The following is a 14,619-nucleotide window of genomic DNA, read 5'->3' on the forward strand; positions in this document are numbered from 1 at the left end:
GTGCACGCTGAACCACCATAGAACCACAGAGTTGAAAGAGACTGCACAGGCCATGCAGTCCAACCCCCTGCCATGCAGGAAATCCAAATCAAAGCATCCCTGCTGGATGGCCATCTAGCCTCTGCTTAAAGACCTCCAAGGAAGGAGACTCCACTACACTCCAAGGGAGTCTGTTCCACTGTTGAACAGCCCTTACTGTCAGGAAGGTCTTCCTAATGTTGAGGTAGAATCTCTTTCCCTGTAGCTTGCATCCATTGTTCCGGGTCCTGTTCTCTGGAGCAGCAGAAAACAAGCTTGCTCCTTCCTCAGTATGACATCATTTCAAATATTTAAACAGGGCTATCATATCACTTCTTAACCTTCTCTTCTCTAGGCTAAACATCCCCAGCTCCCTGAGTCGTTCCTCATAGGGCATGGTTTCCAGACCTTTCACCATTTTAGTCGCCCTCCTTTGGACGCACTCCAGTTTCTCAACATCCTTTTTAAATTGTGGTGCCCAGAACCGGACACAGTATTCCAGGTGGGGCCTGACCAAAGCAGAATACAGTGGCACTATTACTTCTCTTGATCTAGACACTAAACGTTTATTGATGCAGCCTAAAATTGCATTGGCCTTTTTAGCTGCCGCATTGCACTGTTCACTCATGTTCAACTTGTGGTCTACTTGGACTCCCAGATCCCTTTCACATGTGGTCTCATTCAACCAGATGTCCCCCATCCTATATCTGTGCATTTTATTTTTCTGCCCTAAGTGCAGTACCTTACATTTCTCTGTGTTGAATTTCATTTTGTTAGCTCTGGCCCAGCTTTCTAGTCTATTCAGGTCATTTTGAATTTTGATCCTGTCCTCTGGGGTATTAGCTATTCCTCCTATTTTGGTGTCATCTGCAAATTTGATAAGTATGCCCCCAATTCTGTCATCCAGGTCATTGATAAAGATGTTGAATAACACTGGGCCCAGGACAGAGCCCTGTGGGACCCCACTGGTCACTTCTCTCCAGGATGAAAAAGTGCCATTGTTGAACACCCTTTGGGTTCCGCCGGTCAACCAGTGACAAATCCATGTAACACTTACCTTGTCTATCCCACCTTTTACAAGCTTGTTTGCAAGAATGTCATGGGAAACCTTTCTGGTTTCTGGGAAACCAGAAAGTAAAGGTGTCACTGTCTCAGCCAGAGAGTTCTACTACCTCACCAAAATCGTAGGGTTGCATGGGATGCAGCCATTGCTGTTAAGATGGAACAACAGTGCTATAACTGTGTAATGTGAAACCCTTAACCCTTCTTCAGTTTCTTTTTTTTTTTAATTTTATTTTATTAAGTTTAAAAAATACATCAAGAGAAAAAAAAAGGGGGGGGAATCACTACGAACATACATACAATCACATATAACATGTAACAATCTAACTTTACTATAAACTATACAGTACAATAAAACATATGTCATAACCTCCTACAGTATCTCTCCTCCCCAAATATCTAAACCAGATTCTATATCTATCCCTCCTCTTCCCACCTTAGACTCTTCCTATTAAGTTCCATCTTTCCTATTCTTCCTTATATTTCTTACTTACCTCATCTTCCACTCTCTCTACTTTCTTTCTCTCTCTACTTCTTTCTTTCTAACCTACCTACTCTTACCTTCGTCACTTACTAAATCCCACCTCTCCTACATACTCCTTCTAACCAACTCAAAAACAAAACAAAACAAAACAAAAAAGACTCTCTTTCTACCTTACCTAACATAGTCAGGAATTCTCACATATCTTCTCACTCATCCCCACATTAAAACCCTTAACTTCCACCACCATTGATTAATAAGATCGTATACTCTCTTACCACATAGTTATCTTCCTTCAAACTAAGTCAGTTCACAAGCTTTTAACTTTGGATGATAACATTTTTTCTTTCTCATATTCAAAGTATGATTAAGAAAAAAGAAGAGAAAATACCACTATTTCATTAAAAATGAAAAAGGTCAGTAAATATGCCTATTATAATTCTAAATCAAGAACGCACCGATTCACTTGTACATCTAATCCAAGCCTATCTCTTCTAACATTATTATAATTACAATCCATTCCATAATATATTAATCATAGCTCCCAGATAAAGACAAAGTATATTTATAAAATTATATCACCCCATTTCTTCTTAATATATGTTAGTACTTTACACCAGTCTTTCGAGTTTGAATCCCAAGAGTCTTCATTTATCTCGCAAGAGAGTTTATCCATTTGCATCATATCATATAAATACACAGACCAGTCTTCTAATTTGGGTAATTCATTCGACCTCCATTTCTTTGCAAGTAAGATCCTAAAGGCAGAAACCATATACATTAGGATTTTCCCATATTTCTTATCTAATTCATCTTTAAACATACCTAATAGCATGGCTTCAGGAGTGATTTTTATATCAATTTCTAAAATCTCATTAATTTCTTTAACTAGAGTTTCCCAAAACTTTTTCACTTTCGGACAGGTCCACCAACAATGAAAATATGAACCAATGGCCTGATCGCATTTCCAGCATTTATAATTTGTATTCTTATATATTTTAGCCAATTTAGCTGGTGTTAAGTGCCATCTAAAGAACATCTTGTACCAATTTTCTCTTAAATTTTGAGCTGCCGTGAATTTAATATTATGTTTCCAGATCTTTTCCCATTGACTTAAATTAATAGTATGGCCACAGTCTATCGCCCATTTTATCATTGATTCTTTAATTACCTCCTGTTCAGAATCCCAACTTATTAACACTTTATATAATTTACCTACCATACCTTTAGAATTATCTTTAAATGATAGAATCTTGTCCATTTCAGAGCTACTACCTATTCTATCCCAACTTTTTAAGTCCTCTTGTGTTTTGGAACGGATTTGTTGATATTCAAACCAATTTAAGTTAAATCCTTGTGTATTCACTTCTTCTAGTGTCTTAATAACTAATTTCTTTCCATCAGATTTTAAAATATCTTCATAGGTAATCCAATTCCCTTCTCTATCCATTTTTGTTCTGTAGATAGCTTCTAAAGGAGAGGCCCACTTAGGGAGCCCTATTACTATCCTACGTTTATGTTTTTTCCAAATTTTCAGCAATGGCTGTCTGATACAATGATTGTTGATGGACCGATCCGCTTTCTCCTTCTCATATAGCAAAAAAGCATGTATTCCAAATTTAAGTCCTTCCCCTTCCAATTCTAGAAGTCTTCTATCCTGTAAATTTATCCAGTCTCTTAACCAATTTAAACAATTAGCCTCATAATAACATTTAATATTAGGAACCATTAATCCACCTCTCTCTTTTAGATCCTGTAAGATTTTTAATTTAACCCTTGGTTTTTTCCCGTCCCAAATGAAATTCATTAAATCTTTTTGCCAGTTTTTAAGAGTTTTTTCTGAAATCCAAATCGGGAGTGCCTGAAAAAGAAATGTGATTTTGGGTAAAATATTCATTTTCACTGCCGCAATTCTGCCTAGAAAAGAGAGATGTAGTTTATTCCATCTATATAATTCATTTTTTAGTCTTTTCCATATGGTACTATAGTTATTTCCAAAAAGTTCGTTTGTTTTGTTTGAGATGACCAATCCTAAATATCTTACTTTCCTTTTAACTTCTATTCCCGTACGATCACTTAACATGGTAATTTGATCTATATTCATATTTTTAGTCAGGATTGCCGATTTATTCAAATTCACTTTACAGCCACTGAAGCTCCCAAATTTCTTCAAGGTTTCCATTAGGTTATCTACATTCTCCAGTGGATCTTCCAGATTTATAAATAGATCGTCCGCATAAGCTCTAATTTTATACATATGTTTTTTTATTTTAACTCCTTTCAGTTCTTTATTCAATTTGATTTTTCTAATTAGCGTCTCTATTACCAGTAGGAAAAGAAGAGGGGACAAAGGACATCCTTGTCGTGTACCTTTACTTATTGGAATTGGAGGGGTCTTATCTCCATTTATCAGAATATTGGCTTTTTGGGTTGCATAGAGATTTTTAACGCGTTTACAAAATCTTTCGCCTATATTCATATCTTCCATAATTTTAAACATAGCTTTCCAATTAACAGAGTCAAATGCTTTTTGTAAATCCAAAAAGAAAAAACCCGCTTGCTTATCATTATGTCTGTGATAATATTCCATTATACAGTGGTGCCTCGGGTTACGAAATTAATTCGTTCCGCGGCTAATTTCGTAACCCGAAAAACCTTCGTAACCCGAATTGCCATAGGCGCTAATGGGAAAAAAAGCCGCGGCTCTGCCGCGGCTCCATTTAAACAGCGCCAAGGTTTTTTCGTAACCCGAAAAAACCTTCGTAACCCGAAACAATAAATCCCTATGGGATTTATTCGTATCCCGAAAAATTCGTAACCTGGGTAATTCGTATCCCGAGGTACCACTGTATTTAACACATATCTAGTGTTGTCTCTCAAGTGTCTACCTGGGAGAAATCCTTTTTGATCAGTATCAATTAATTTACTTAAGATCTTTTTAAGTCTTTTAGCCAAAATTAGGGTGTATATTTTATAATCAGAGTTCAATAATGAAATAGGTCTATAATTAGCTGGGTCATCATCTACCTTATTTTCTTTCAACAGTAAAATAATATTCGCTTCTTTCCACGTGTCCAGGATTTTATTAGTAAGCGCTTCCTTAAATACTAGATATAGAGGGTGGCATAGTTCTTCTTTAAATATTTTCTATAACCCTTCTTCAGTTTCTGTTGGGCACAAACTTTCCATGGACTTCAGCGCACTACATGGGATGCATTTCTTATGAAGGAAGATTTTCACTAATCTAGTTCTCACTTCTTACTATGTGGTACATCCATGATCATAAGCTGAACATGACCCAGTAGTGTCATGCTGCAGCAAAGAAAGCAAATGATGTTTTAATTGCAGTCACAGAATTATGAGGAAATAATAATTCCACTATATTTTGCACTAGTCAAGATAGATCTGGAGTACTGCATTCAACCTGGTAGCCACGGCCCCATACAGATAGGCCAAAATAAAGCTGCTTCTGGTCACTTTGGAGGTATGTTGTTTAAATGATGCATGCGTACAAAAAGTCTGATAACCACGCCAAAGCCGTGATCCAGTCCTAAGGACTGGAGCGCAGCTTTGGCGCAGCTTCCGGAGTCTTAGGACGCATGCATCATTTAAACAGCATACCTCTAAAGTGACCCAAAGGAGCTTTATTTTGGCTTCTCTGTATGGGGCCCATATTTTAAGGAGGATTGCCCCATAGACAAGCTGGAGCAGGTTCAAAGAAGGGGAACAAGGATGACAGGAGGTAAGGAGAACAAAATATGAGGAAAGGTTGAGGGAATTGGGCATGTTCAGCCTGGTGAAGAAAAGATTCTGGGTGATATCACTGCACTCCTTAAACACCTAAAGGTTCATATAGAGTTTTAAAATACATTTTAATTTTTAATGTGCAATGTTCTTAACTTTTTAAAATTGTTTAATTGTTTTTTAAAGTTTGTATCTACACTGTAATGCTTTTGTGTTGTTTTTGACTTTTACTGTTTTAAATTTGTTGTTAGCCTCCTTGAGTCTCTGTATTGGGAGAAAGATGGGAAATAAATACATAAAATAATAATATAGGGCTATAACTTTTTTTAAACTCCCATCCATCATGAAGTCTTTTCTCTTTTAGTATTCCTGATCCCAGGATCACTCCCAGTATTTCCTTAAATTTACTGTAATCGGCTCTCATAAAGTCTAGAGCGTGTGTCAGGCCACGCTTGGCTTTCCCTTTCTGCTGTATAATAAGCTACAGGAGAATATGGTCACTCCAAATAAGGATCCCACCACTTCCACTCCATTAACCAGGTCAGATCTGAAATCGATGATCCCATTGTTGTCTCTTCCACTTTCTGGACAATTAAATCATCTGCAAAGCAAATGAGAAATCCACTGGACCTTAAATTTTTGGCAGAGTTTGATATCCAACGAATATAGGAAATCCCCCAGTACTACTACATTTCTCCTTTCTGAATGTGTGTCATCTGTTCCAGGAAGGCATCATCCAAGTCCTCAGCCTGGATTGGGAATCTGTAACCGACCCCCACAATGACAGCACTGTTGTTTCTCATCCCCTTAATTTTTAACCAGATACTCTCAACCTGGCTTCCAGGATTAAAGGAATTGGTCTCGTCGTCACAGGTATGTATGTAAAGTGCGCCTTTGCCTTATGCTGGGGATCCATTCCAGATCTCGCCCCACGTAAGGCAAATACTGTGTATGCTCAAGGCCCATTAAAAACAATGGGGCTTGTGCACGCGGTGCAGTGGGGCGTGTGCACCACGGGCACATGCGCAATTGCCTTTTCCAGAGCGTGGCTTTCAGTGTAAGCTGAAAGCTGCATATAGCGTGCCTGTGTATGGTGCAGGGGTACTGTATATTTGTGTGTATATATATGGGTGTGTGTGAGAGATGAGACATATTCTCTTTCTTGGAAGCAGAAAGACATAGAACATGAACAAGAGAATGGGGGGGGGATATAGTCTATCTTTAGGACTGAAGCTTGCGTGTGGCATTAACAGAAAAAGGAAGTTTTTTTCTGAAAGCAAAAGACTGTGAGTTCTTACACCATCTTATTTTTGTGTTTATTTGATTGATCCGCAAAGACCTGTAACACGTTTAACACAGCTATGGTCAGCCATCGATTTCAAACTCCAGCTGTGGCGCCTGGATGTTAGGCCCAGGAAAATTAAGAGCAGATAAGACATTAAAATACACTTAACAGGTCACATCAATGGTCCATCAAGTGTTGCACCCTTCCTGTCTCCAGCTGAAGTCAGTGCTGGATGCTTTAGGGTGTGAACAGATGAAATATTAAAAACTAGCCAGGAATGTGTTCACATCCTTTCAAGTATTTCCATAATAAACATGTGCTTCTTCAATGCCAACAAATTGCTCTTCTTTAATAATTGTTTGCCCAGATCACTGCTTGTTTACTTCCTCTCCACCCCTTGGGAAAATTGTGTTCTATACTCAGTTGTCTAAGATGAGAAGCAGCACTTTGTCCATCCTGACACTTGGCCATGCAGGCACAGCTCTTTGCTCCTTGCTTGCCCCAGTGCCAATTCCCAGTGCTTTTATCATCAACACTACTTCTGCTAGACACTTCACCTCTTCCAGTGGAGAAGGAAAGCCTCCACTGCTAAGTATTTGAGATGGAAGATGATCTCAAGCTTCCTGCCTGAATCAACTCACTGCCTTATCGCCACTATGAATGCCCATAGTTACTAGTGCCAACAAACATTTTCAAAGTGTGGTATACAAATATTTGCTGGTTATTATTTTGGTGAGGAGATATAAGATATTGCACGTTGAGGCACAGAATCCTGCTAACAAGCATTTTTGGCAATTATGGATGTGGGGTTTGTTCAACTGAGAATTTTGTTTAACAATATACTTCTATCAACTTGTTAATGTTTCCCAACTGAGAATTTTGTTTAACAATATACTTCTATCAACTTGTTAATGTTTCCCATGTAGACTTGACTAATGAGCAGATATTACTGTTAATGCCATTAAAATATTACTGTACCCCAGCAATATGTAATTGGTGGCACATTTCAGAAAATCAGACTACCCAATAAATCTATGAAAATCTTTAAAATCAATAATATCTAAATTTAAACATTAATTGCTTTTATAAATATGGAACCCAACATTATACTCCAGTATGAGAACCAATAGTCAGGCCTCACCTGGAATATTGTGTCCAGTTCTGGGCACCCACAATTTAAAAAGGATGTTCAGCATGTCCAAAGGAGGGCGACTAAAATGGTGAAGGGCCTAGAAACCATGCCCTACGAGGAACAACTTAGGGAGCTGGATATGTTTAGCCTGGAGAAGAAAAGGTTAAGAGGTGATATGATAGCCCTGTTTAAATATTTGAAGGAATGTCATATTGAGGAGGGAGCAAGCTTGTTTTCTGCTGCTCCAGACACTAGAATGCGGAACAATGGATGCAAACTGCAGGAAAAGAGATTCCAGCTCAACATTAGGAGTAACTTCCTGACAGTAAGGGCTGTTTGACAGTGAAACAAACTCCCTCGGAGTGTAGTGGAATCTCTTTACCTGGAGGTCCTTAAACAGAGGCTGGATGGCCATCTGTTGAGGATGCTTTGATTGGGAGTTCCTGCATGGAAGGGGGTTGGATTGGATGGCCCTTGTGGTCTCTTCCACAAGGTCTGCTGTTTCAGCCCAGGATTTCCTCTGCCCCATCCCGGATTCGCCCCTTTTCACTTGCTGCCCCTCACTCCTGGAATCTTCTTCCCCCACAAGCAAGAGCCATCACTTCTTTAACCAGCTTCAAAACGGAGTTGAAAACCATCCTGTTCAGAGAAGCCTTCCCAGGCATTGCATAATTGTCGCTTACTATTTGATGTTCTTTTGGTGCTTGTTTATCAAACCATTTCCTGTATTGCTATGTACTGTACAGTGGTACCCCGGGATACGAATTGATCGCGTTACGAAATTTCCGGGGTACGAAAAAGTTAGCTTGGAAAAAACTGTTCCGGGTAACGAAAGATTTTTCGGGTTACGAAAATTTTTTTGGTGTGTTTTGGCGCTTTTTGGCACGAAATTTAAAAGCCGCGGCTTTCCAGCGCTAGCGGTTTCGGGTTGCGAAATCTTTCGGGTTACGAATGGCGCCGCGGAACGAATTAAATTCGTAACCCGGGGTACCACTGTATATGCATTATCCTACTTGAGAGTATGTATTTTCCCTGGAAAATGATTAACCATCCATTATGAAGCCAAGCCCTCCCTCCAGTCCATCTGCCTTGGTCCAGGCCTCGGAGGTAGAGAGGAACTGCTGGACCTCTTACCCTTTCCCTCCACCACTCCCTTCTCCTTCTGTGTCATGTCTTTTTAGATTGTAAGCCCGAGGGCAGGGAACCGTCTAACTAAAAAGATTGTATGTACAGCGCTGTGTAAATTTACAGCGCTTCATAAATAAAGGTTAATAATAATAATAATAATAATCTTCCAACTCTATGATTCTAAGCCAGGACATTGCCAGAAAGTGTGAGATGAAGAGTGTAGCTGCACTCATATTCAGCTGGTGGGCTTTTTATAGGCAACTGTAGAGGAAAAAAATAATGCATCAGATTAGTTTTTGGTCTAATCCAACATGGGTCTTCTTATGCTAATACTGCAAATTATGAGTTCTCCTCATTTAAACCATTCAGATGCATTTTTAACTAAAAGCAGAAACTGAGTGGTGGGGAGAAACTTTGACAGCCCAGCGCAATGTATCCTAGTCCTATGCCTCACACTATATGCTTAGCACAGCTGTAAAAAAATGGGTCGAGTCTACACAAGATTACTTGTAACTGGAACATACTGTTTTCAACTGCACCTGTTTAATAAGTACAGTAATCATTACTTTTTCTTTTTGAACAAAAGTTCCTGGCAGTAGTGAATTAGTGTGGCTGAATTCTGTGAGTAGCATACTTGAATTCTGCAAGCTCATTACCAGTTTGCATTTATTTTGGCTGGCAGCCTGGCCCCAAATAAAATTGGCAGAAAATGGACCCTGAAGTTTTGTACTAGGGTGGGCATATAAAAAAGAAGACAGGTGATACAACTTTAGAAGAGGGAATTTTAGCAAACACAGGTTGTGTAAAAAGCTACACCCACTGAAATGCCATCTTCCAAACAACTATTAAAAGTACAAGGGCTCTGTCTTATTTTTCATCCTACCTTTTGCATACTAAGGTTAACTAGTATGGTTGTCAGATCTCTTACATTTCAGGGCCAAAACCATAGACTAAGAATGGGCCTTTAGAAGGGTCAAACAGGCAAGGTGTGAATGGGATGATAGATCTGCTTCTGGATTAGCTGGTTGTGGAAATGGGCAGAAGGGGAATCCAAATAATTGGCCCTGGACTCTGTTTAAAAGCCAGCTAACAAAGCCAGTGTAGTGTAGTGGTTTGAGCATTAGACTACGACTCTGGAGACCAGGGTTCAAATCCCATTTTGGCCATGTAAACACACTGGGTGACCCTGGGCAAGTCGTGGCAAACCTCCTCTGAATAAATAGCAATAGCAAGTACATTTCTATACCACTTATTAATCAACTCAGCACTCTCTGAGTGGTTTACAGTGTGTAAGCTAATTGCTCCCAAGAAGCTGGGTACTCATTTTACTGACCTATGGAAGGATGCAAGGCTGAGTAGACCTTAGAGCCCTGCCTGGGATTGAACTCACAACAATGTGACTACAGTACTGACATTTATCCACGGTGCCACCAGGGCTCCTGTATTTCTTGCCAATAAATCTTGCCAAGAAAACCTCATAATAGGTTCACCTTAGGGTTGCCGTAAGTCAGAAACAACTTAAAGGCACACAACAACAAAAAAAGCAGTCAGCAACTCAGAACCAGGAAAAACCAAACATTTTTGGGTTCCTTGAGACGGCGGTGGTTGCTGCCAACTACCACAAGGTTTTGTATGCACACTGCTTTACCTAAATGGTACCAGATATTTGCCAGATGTGGCTAGGTCAAGGGTAAAATTAAAGGACATGTAACAAAGGGTCTAAAGGTCAAAGCGAAGGGAAACAATGCCAAATAATGTACAAAACTCTAGCAAGTACAACTGTTTTTGCTCACCCTAAAGGTTGGATGGACAAGAGAATAGAGGAAGAAGTTAGTGCTTCCAGAACAGATTACACTCTTGCCTTTCATCATGGGATGGTTCCTTTTTAAATAAAGAGTTAAAGTTCAGTACTTATATTCACCTGTGGATAAGATAACTAATTTTTGGGGAGGTCAAATTTTTGACCTAAATTTCTAGACTTATGCATGAGTATAAGACAGTAGGATGATGGGCCCACGTGCATCCAACCATCAGCTCTGTCCTAAGTCTATTTTTCATGCTCCCAGATTTTTAGTTTGTTGTTGTTAACCACCCTTAGGTTTATCTCGACGAATGGCGATCCTTGGATGAGACATCTCCAAGACTCCCTATCCTCCACTAATCTTCTAAGTTCTTGCCGATTCATACCCATGACCTCGTTAATTGACTCCATTTTTAGTACATAGACATAATGGCGAGAGATATTGTTGAAAGTGCACATATTCTGCCATTCTTGATCTGGTTTGAGGTAATCAGTAGGTTCTCCTGTATCTTGAATGATTGTGCAGAAGAAGGAATTACATCTGATGTTGCTTGTTGCATACATCTGATGTTGCTTATATTTGTTGCTTACCTGGACAAGCAACACCAGCTGAAATTCCCATTTCTACTCAATCATATGGTCCAAAACACACTGCAGAAATGATCTAGTTTGGGATTGCTTTAACTGCTCTGGCTCAAAGCTAGGGAATTCTGAAAACTGTAGTTTCATGAGACATTTAGCCTTCTTTGTCTGAGAGCTCTGGTGCCACAGGCGCGTTACAGAGCGCCCAAAAATGGCGCTTTGCCAGCGCCGCTGGTTGCTGTGTCCAGGAACCGCAGTGGACAAACCGCGTGATTCCTGGATGCAACAAAAAGAAGCCACAGAAAGCCGCTTCTTTTTGTGCCCTGGAAGTGGTGCCGCAAGTCGCTAGTCGCGCACTCGCGGAGTCACTACCGCCGCGTGACATGCAGACACTAGGCATCCACAACATTAAGATGGCGGTGCCCATGTAGAACGGGCACTGCCTTTTTGTACACGCCAAGCGCGTACTAGGGTTAGGGGCATCCGGAAAGGACGCCCCTTTCTAACCATAGTACGTGCTTGGTGCGTACTTTTGGCCCGTGCGGAATGGGCCACAGTAAACTACAATTCCCAGGATTCCCTAGCACTGAGCCAGGGCAATTAAAGGCGTCTCAAACTGGATTATTTTCTGCAGTGTATTTTGGACCTACAATACAGGAACCCTTTCTAATTTTCCACCCTCGTAACACTAACGTCCATAACACACTGCAGAAATAATCCAGTCTGAGACTGCTTTAACTGCCCTGGCACAGTGCTATGGAATCCTGGGAACTGTAGTTTACTGTGGCACCAGAGCTCTCTGACAGAAAAAGCTAAATGTCTCATGAAACTACATTTCCCAGAATTCCCTACCATTGAGCAGCTGAAGCGGTCTCAAAGTTGGTTTTTATTTCTGTAGTGTATTTCGGATTTATGCCATTGCTACATTGCTGTTTACATTATGTATTCGATATGATGGTGCAACTCTAGTTGCAGGCCTATCCTCGCCTATTTTATTTACATTGTTTATTTCCTGCCTCAAAAAAGCTGGTTAAACCACAAAAGCACAGTTAAAAACACATAAAAACAACAGTTAAAACAAAGAGTATAAAAACATTGAAATACACGCATGTGTTTTTTGGACCTAAATGGATTTTCTTAATAATTTAATTTGTTTGTGCGTATTTGGATTAAACGTGACCTAAAAACAAGAAAAGAAAGGCATAATATACGTATTTCTGTTTTGTTGTGTATTTTGGTTTTATTGGGGGATGAGAGGGTTGGTCTTAGGTTATTAATTTTAACTTTGTATGTTTTAAATTTCATATTTGTAATTTTTTTAATATTTTAACTGTACCATTGTAATTGTTGGGTTTTATGTATGTTGTTAGCCGCCTGGGGTCCCACTTTGGGAGAAAGGCGGGACAAAAACAAACAAACAAATAAATAAAGTAATGATTGTCTTTGAAGTATGTTGTTGTAACCCGCTGTGAGAGGTAAGAAATAAAATTATTATTATTATTACGTTTATGTACCGTGTATATATTTTATTTTACTAACAAAAAAATGAGCATTGTACATAAAAAAAGCATCCAGCCAATTTTATTCTCCTCAGAAGAGCATAGCCAGGAACGGGGCGGGGCTGCGGTGACGTCACGACTCGAGACGTTTCCCGCCCGGCCGCCATTTTGCCCTCTCGAATCCTCCTCTCCGAGAGGAGGAACCTTCCCCCTCCCTTTTTTGTTTCTCCTTCGGCTCTCCCGCCGCCTTTTCCGGAAACACCCGAACATACGAAACATCCCTCCCACTTTGCCTAGCGGACGCATTCTCCCTGCGCCTGCGCGTACGTAGCTACGTGCGCGCGCGTACGTACGTGTGCGCTCCCGTCGGCCGGCCCTTGTCTCTGTGTGTGGCTCACTCTCTCTCTCCTAAGCCACGCCTCCTTTCCCTCCTCGTCTTCTTCCTCCTCCTCCTCCTCCTCCTCTTTTCCCCTCAGCAAAATGGCGGCTTGTGGAGGCCTTTGGAGCCACTGAGGGACTTCGCCGTCTCTTCCTCTGCCGACGTGGGCGCCTTTGCATCGGGGACCCCCCTTTTTTCTTCCTTGTCCTCCTCCTCCTCTCCTTCCTCCACATATTACGGTTCTTCCTCCTTCTCTTCCTCTCTCCTCCCTTCACTCCTCCTCTTCCTCCTCTGTCTCTTCCCCCATTTTCCTTTCCCTCTTTCTGCCTCCCTCCCTCCCTCTCTCTTCCCTTCCCTCCATCGCCGGCGCCCGGATCGAGCGGTCGCTCAATGGTCGGGAGGCGGCGGCGGCGGCTCCTGCTGCTCCTCTCGTTGGATGAACCATGTGTGAGAGCTGCGCCGAGCTCCTGGAGGTCTTGAACGAGAGTAAGTCCCCGGAGCAAGAAGGAGAGCAGCAGCAGCAGCACTTACTCCCAGGAGGAGGAGGAGGAGGGTTTTAGGCGGGTGGCTCCTCCAGGGTCCACAGCGATCGCTCAGATAGATACACACACACTCTCTCTCTATATATATATATACTGTGTATATGTAATATATAGATATTGAATATATAAGTCTGTCTGTGAGTAAGTCGGAGGACTTACTCCTCGGGAGCAGGAGGAGGGTTTTATGCCTTTGGCTCCTCCAGCTTCCTCAGTCGGAGGTCTCCTCGGGAGGAGCAGGAGGGTTTCATACAGTTTACTTCTCCTGTTCCCCCCACGATCATATATATATATATATATATGTGTGTGTGTCTGTGTGTCTGTATGCATGGGTAGGAGGGAGGCCTTACTCGGAAGGAGGAGGGTTTTATATGTACACACACATATATACACACACACACACATATGAATATACATAATTGTGTGTGTGTATTGAGTGAGCTGGAGGTCTTACTCCTCGGGAGGAGCAGGAGGATTTTGTGCATTTGACTCCTCAGGTTTCCTTCACGATCATTCATAGACACATACATACACACACATGATATATGTGTGTGTGTCACACATAATGTGTGTGTGTGTGTGTTTGTATGAATAAGTCGGAGGTCTTACTGCTCGGGAGGAGGAGGAGGGTTTTATACGTGTTGTTCTTCAGATTTCCCCCATGAATGTGTGTGTGTGTGTGTTTGTATGTATCCATAACTAGGTCGGAGGCCTTAGGATGAGGAGGATTGTATACATTTTATTCCTCTGGTTTCCCCGATTATCGTGTGTATGTGTATATGTGTGTATATATGTGTGCGTATGTGTGTTGGTTTGTGCATGAGTAAATCGGACCTCTTACTCCTCAGGAGGAGGAGGAGGAGGAGGGTTTTGTAGGTTTTCCTCTGATTTCCCTCATGAACGAACACACACACATATATATATATATACACATCTATCTCAATGAGTAAGTCAGAGGCCTTACTCCTC

The 14,619-nt window shown here is 41.0% G+C and overlaps 1 protein-coding gene across 1 annotated transcript in view; it reads left to right on the plus strand.

The window, feature by feature from the left end:
- The first annotated feature begins 13,101 nt into the window (after positions 1–13,101).
- USP34 (ubiquitin specific peptidase 34) overlaps positions 13,102–14,619 on the plus strand; it is a 170,521-nt gene continuing 169,003 nt past the window's right edge. The window contains 1 exon segment of the mRNA XM_042447637.1: positions 13,102–13,597. Coding sequence (XP_042303571.1) covers positions 13,555–13,597 — 43 coding nt within the window. The 5' untranslated portion in view covers positions 13,102–13,554.

This window comes from Sceloporus undulatus, chromosome 1 (assembly GCF_019175285.1).
Source record: "Sceloporus undulatus isolate JIND9_A2432 ecotype Alabama chromosome 1, SceUnd_v1.1, whole genome shotgun sequence".
NCBI lineage: Eukaryota > Metazoa > Chordata > Lepidosauria > Squamata > Phrynosomatidae > Sceloporus > Sceloporus undulatus.